Source organism: Trichechus manatus, unplaced genomic scaffold (assembly GCF_000243295.1).
Source record: "Trichechus manatus latirostris isolate Lorelei unplaced genomic scaffold, TriManLat1.0 scaffold00244, whole genome shotgun sequence".
Lineage (NCBI taxonomy): Eukaryota > Metazoa > Chordata > Mammalia > Sirenia > Trichechidae > Trichechus > Trichechus manatus.
In genome coordinates, this window is record NW_004444180.1 from 100,799 (window position 1) to 106,064 (window position 5,266).

The following is a 5,266-nucleotide window of genomic DNA, read 5'->3' on the forward strand; positions in this document are numbered from 1 at the left end:
CAGGGACAAGGGGTGTGGGCATGACGCGGGTATGGGGAAGGATGGGGGTGCAGGACAGGGAGAAGGTGTGGGCATGAGGAGGGTATGGGGAGGGATGGGGGTATGGGGCAGGGACAAGGGGTACAGGCATGAGGAGGGTATGGTAGGTGCAGGACATAGACAAGGGGTGTGGGCATGAGGGGGGTACGGAGGGGTGCAGAACAAGGACAAGGGGTGTGGGCATGAGGGGGGTACGGGGAGGGACAGGGGTACAGGGCAGGGACAGGGATGTGGGGATCAGAGAAGACCATGGGGGCGGGTGGGGGCAGGGGGCAGAGCTGAGCTGGGGGAGGCTGTAGGCCCCTACCATACTGTCCAGGTAGCGGTTCTGGTCCTCTGCGTCCCTGTCGATGTCCAGGGCCAGCTGTTCAGGGCACAGAGAGGACAGGCTCAGGCCAGGGCCACATACACTGGGAAGTCCCTACCCTCCAGACCTTGCCAGCAAACCTGCTGGACACGGGTACCACTGGCAAGGTCAGGTGCCACCCAGGACCTGTATGGCAGGTGAGCATGGATGGGGCGAGGAGGCGGGTACACTGTCTGGAACGCCCCCAGCCGGCTGCCCTCCCTCAGGTCCCACTCCCAACTGCACAGACCGACTTGAGCCGGGTGACCTTGGAGGCCAGATGGTCTGCCATCCGCTTGTTCTCCTGGTCCAGAATCTCGTCCACGGCCCCGGGGCTCTGAGCTGCAGAGAGAGAGGGAGGAGCTATACCACCAGTGGTGCTGGCTGAACCCTGGAAGTTGGGGAGCTGGCTCTCTGCGCCCTCACTTGTCCCACTGCGCCCAGGCAGACATTTCAGTGGGCCGAAGTCCCCTCCATCTGTGACCTGCTGGGCAGACGTGGGTCCTAACCTACTGGGCAGGTGCATCGTAGTCTAGGTTCCAGTGTGGGGCCTGTGGGCCTCGCACATGGGACAGTCTGCGCGACAACGTGAGAGAACATGCCCCACATACACGCCTGGGTGGGATGCACGGGATGCCCCGAAGTGTGCCCCCCGACAGGCTTGTCCAACCAGCACTTTCTGACCTTACTCTGCCGGGACCTGGACCAAGCCCAGGGGTGCTAGGACGACACAACACCTGCCTCTGTGTCCCTCACTGCCCGTGTACACCAGACAATCCTCGAGAGCGACCTGGGAGGACCCCGGGGGGTACAGGGAAATTGGGCAGTCTTTCACACACTGGAAGACACAAAACCTGCCTCTGCGTCCTTCACTGCCTGTGTACACCAGACAATCCTCAAGAGAGGCCTGGGAGGACCCCCAGGGGGTGTAGGGAAATTGGGTAGTCTTTCACACATGGGAATGGTCAGGAGCCGGGCTGCCTGACCCCAAGCGCAGGGTTGGGTCTGCCCCACATGGTGACTGGCTGTGACCAGGCAAAACCATTCTCCACTCTCCACTTTGGGGCTAGGCCAGGAGACACAGGATTTGCATCACACCAGGTGGATAAGAATCACCCCCCACCCCCACACACACACCCCACGCATCTGGGTCAACAATGTCCGTATGACCCACTGAAGAGGAACTCAACGCCCCAGGAACGACGTGTACAGAACCTTGGTGTGGTACAATGAATTGCTTCGTGTGGCCCTTCTAGTTATAGTCTTTGTAACTCTGCAAATGAGGCGCCTTGGCTCACCAAGTGGGTTGGACAGCTTGCTAATAATGTAAATAAGGTGCACGGAAGCCTGTGGGGGGTGTGACCATGCAAACAAGCTGTATGGAACCCTAATGAGGGAACTGGTCAGATTTGCCATTCCACTAGGCTTAAACGAGCAGTCAATTCCAGAGCAAGTGTATGTCTGTGGGGGGGGGGGGGCTCACTACCACCAAGAAAGAGCTAGGAGTAGAGCATGTCCTTTGGACCAAGGATCCCTGTGCTGGGAACCTCCTGGACCCAGGAGAGAGAGAGAGAGAGCTGTAACACTGGAGACAGGGAGAAACAGTGGCAGCAGAGGCAGCAGAACCAGGAGACCAGCCCAGCAGGAGACAGCCAGGTGGGCTTGCCCACCCACAGAGCAAGAGAGCTAAGCTCCTTCGGGCAGGAGGCTTCCTGGCAGAGTGAGGTGCCTCCGTGTATTTACTGGCAGAGCTAAAAGAGCTTTGTAATACTTGCATGAGCAAGGCAGAGGCCGGGGTCGGGGGGTGGGGGCCCAGAGAGAGGCCTGACTGTGGCAGAAAAGAGGCTGTCTTGATTTAACTGTATCCTGAGCGTTCCTGATCCTGAATTGTAAACTGTTACTTCCCTAATAAACCCCATAACTGTGAGTATGGTCTAAGAGTCCTGCGTGGTCACTGCAACCAACTATCCAACCCAGCAGAGGAGTAGAGAGTGCTGTGGGAGGGATGGTTGGTGTTAGAATCCGTAAAAAGGTCGACGGGTGGAGGCACGTCTGACCTCCGCCTCACAGCCTTGGGCTGTTGATGCTGATAATGACTCTCCTTCCCCCTTGTGAAGTTAGAGATCAGACGCCCACCACACCGTTTTTACACCTGGGGAAGGGAAACCAATTGTGCCAGGCGTCCTTCATGGTCACTACCCCTTTACTCCTCAGGGCAGCCCAGTGGGACAGAAATCAGAACCCGACTTTACAGATGAGAACACGGACGCTCCAGAGGTGAAAGGGGCCCCAGTGCCCAAATCAGCACACGGCCTGTCTGGACCCTCCTACCGCGCCCAGGCTCGACTCCTGAGACTCACGGGTTGTCGCCCAAACCGGCCTTGGAGACAGTCGCCCGGTGGCCCATTTGAGGCCCCATCCAGGTCCCAGCTGACCTGACCGCCACAGGAGGGTCTCCTGGGGAGCGGAGGGAGTGGGAACGCTCTGCGTCCCGGACAGAGCGGCAGGACCCTCAGGGCCCGCCGAGTCCGGCCCCGCTCCGGCCCGGGAAGGACCCGGAAACCCCGGCTCTGCCCGCCGTGGCGGGGTCGTTCCCGCGGTTTCACCCCAGTTCTGGCCCTGCCCTCTGTTCCCACCGACCCTGCTTCCCGGCGCTCACCTCTAGCCCAGTCCGCCATCGCGCCCTGTTCCAGCCCGGACCTCGGTCCCCAATTCAGCCACAGCCGCCCCCGCCGCCGCCTCCACGGACGTGGCACTGGGTCACGGGAAAAGGCTTCCGGCCCCGCCCCTCCCGGCGCTGGCCCGCCCCGCCCCTGGGCGTTGGCCCCGCCCCGTCCGGCTACAACCCCGCCCCTTTCGCCTTGGGCTCGCTCGGCTTCCGGCTGCGCAATAGAGGCGGAAGTGACTTGAAGTTAATTTCAGTGCATGTGAAACAGGGGGGAGGCGGGGCATTTTGTTCTTGGGACCGTTTGTTTGGTTTATGTGTTTAATGCCAAAGTCATGGTCTCCGAAAGACTTTTTCTCTCAGTTATTCGAACTAGAGGTGCATCAGACAGTAACGTTAGCGCCAGTAAATACTCACGGGGCGCCTTTTATAGGCTAAGTGCGGGAGGAGTCCCGCTTGCCTGCGCTCCGCTCTGTGCAGGGCGCCGAAGGTCCTAGTGCTGGAGACAAGCCACGAAAACAAGCCAAAGGTGCGGCGTGTTCGGGACAGCAACGCCATGGTGTGGCTGGGGCACGTTAACCTTTGCACACCAGTTCCCTTATCTATAGAGCTGACATTAATGCTTAGAACAGTGAGTGCCTGGAACGAGTAGGCGCTGTGCAAGTGTTTGTTAAATAATGTGTAGGTATGAAGAATTGTGGGGGAAAAAAATAAATAAAGCGAGGAATGGGGATATTGGGGATGGGTGGGGACAGTAGGAACCAGGATTTATCGACTTTGAAGTCTGTCACTAACAAAGGGCCGGGCACAAAGTAGATGCTCAACAGAAGTTTGTTAAAAGAATAGATGGGTGGAAGAGCCGTATTTATGTTACCCACCGTTAGGGACCATTTTCTGTGTGCCACACACTGTGTTGAGTGCTTTGCACTTGGATGCATTTAATCCTCATAATAACCCATTGAAATGGGCACTTTTATTATTCCTGCTTTGCAAAAGAGAAAACTGCGTTCGGGCTGGACAGCATGTCTGGGTTACACATGGCGGAAGCCGCGGCACATGGGCAGGCTTCTCTCTTCATCCCTGACCTCTCCCCAACTCCCCCTCCACTCAGTTCCAACAGTACTTTCGTTGCCCCATCCCACCACAGTCATTCCCACTCTTGGACCTGCTGTTCCTTCTGCCTGGAACGACCTTTCTCAGATCTTTCCCGGGCGCCTGTTCTTGTCATCCGACTCAGCAAGAGTGTCACTTCCTCAGAGCCTTTTTGCAACCCACCAGGCACTTGATATCACAGCATCCTTTGCTGCTTTTTAAATCACGGCGCTTACGGCCGCCCACAGTCATTTGTTTTCCTGGTCTGTCTTCCGCTCTAGAACACGAGCTTCGGGAAGGCAGGGACCCCAGCACCTTGCATGAAGTAGGAGCTCAACGAACTCCTGCTGAACAAACCAAGTGTCCCCAGAATACAAAGTTCCATCTCAGTTGTCCCCCTCCCGTTCGTTCGGTGGATCAAGAAGGGCGTTTAGTATGTGCACGTTGGGGTGGCAGGACGAGGCCCTCTCCGGTTGGAAATTCTGGCCCAAGGAGCAGGCAGGAGACGGGTCATGGTTCGGCCCAGCGCGACTCGGACTCTGAGGTCAGCGGATAACCAAGCCCGGGCTTGAAGCCCCGCCTACCCGGCGTCAAGGCCTTCAAGACGGACTGGTACCCCTCGAGCCGCGTTCCGCGGCATCGCGCATGCGCTGTCCCGGCCTTCCCCGCGGCGCCGCGCACGCCGGGTTCCGGCCTACCCCGCACGCAGCCCAGGCCCCGCCCCAGGGCGCGCGCACTTTCGGTCCTGGCCTCTCCCGCGCGCCGGACGTGGGGCTCCGGAGGCAGGGCGGGGCCGGCGGACTCGGGCCGGACTTGGCCGGCACAGGGAATCGAGGACCTCCCGCCCACCGACCGGAGCCTCCCAGTGCCGGTCCCAGGGACGCCATGGATCCCCGGGCGGTTGCGAATGCCGTGGAGACGGGGGAGGAGGACGCGATAATGGACGCCCTGCGGACATACAACCGGGAGGTGAGCGCGAGCCGGTGACGGGCCCGGCACGGGGGTGGGCTGGTCGCGCGCGGCGGGGCTGAGTCCGCGGGACCGGCTGTAGGGGCGCGTCGGTGGGTGGGGGCGCGTAGGCCCCGCCGTCCGCTTAGCGGAGGCAGTCACGGCCGCCCAGCCGC

The 5,266-nt window shown here is 59.9% G+C and overlaps 2 protein-coding genes across 2 annotated transcripts in view; one reads left to right on the plus strand and one right to left on the minus strand.

Moving 5' to 3' along the window:
* The window catches only part of BET1L (Bet1 golgi vesicular membrane trafficking protein like), a 4,069-nt gene extending 1,006 nt beyond the window's left edge, over positions 1–3,063 (minus strand). Inside the window, exons 1-3 of the mRNA XM_004389362.2 lie at positions 3,045–3,063; positions 636–727; positions 347–403 (exon numbers count right to left, since the gene is read on the minus strand). Coding sequence (XP_004389419.1) covers positions 347–403; positions 636–727; positions 3,045–3,063 — 168 coding nt within the window. The remainder of the gene's footprint in view (positions 1–346; positions 404–635; positions 728–3,044) is intronic.
* Positions 3,064–4,853: 1,790 nt separating this feature from the next.
* RIC8A (RIC8 guanine nucleotide exchange factor A) overlaps positions 4,854–5,266 on the plus strand; it is a 10,053-nt gene continuing 9,640 nt past the window's right edge. Inside the window, exon 1 of the mRNA XM_004389396.2 lies at positions 4,854–5,125. Within this exon, the coding sequence (XP_004389453.1) occupies positions 5,028–5,125 (98 nt within the window). The 5' untranslated portion in view covers positions 4,854–5,027. The remainder of the gene's footprint in view (positions 5,126–5,266) is intronic.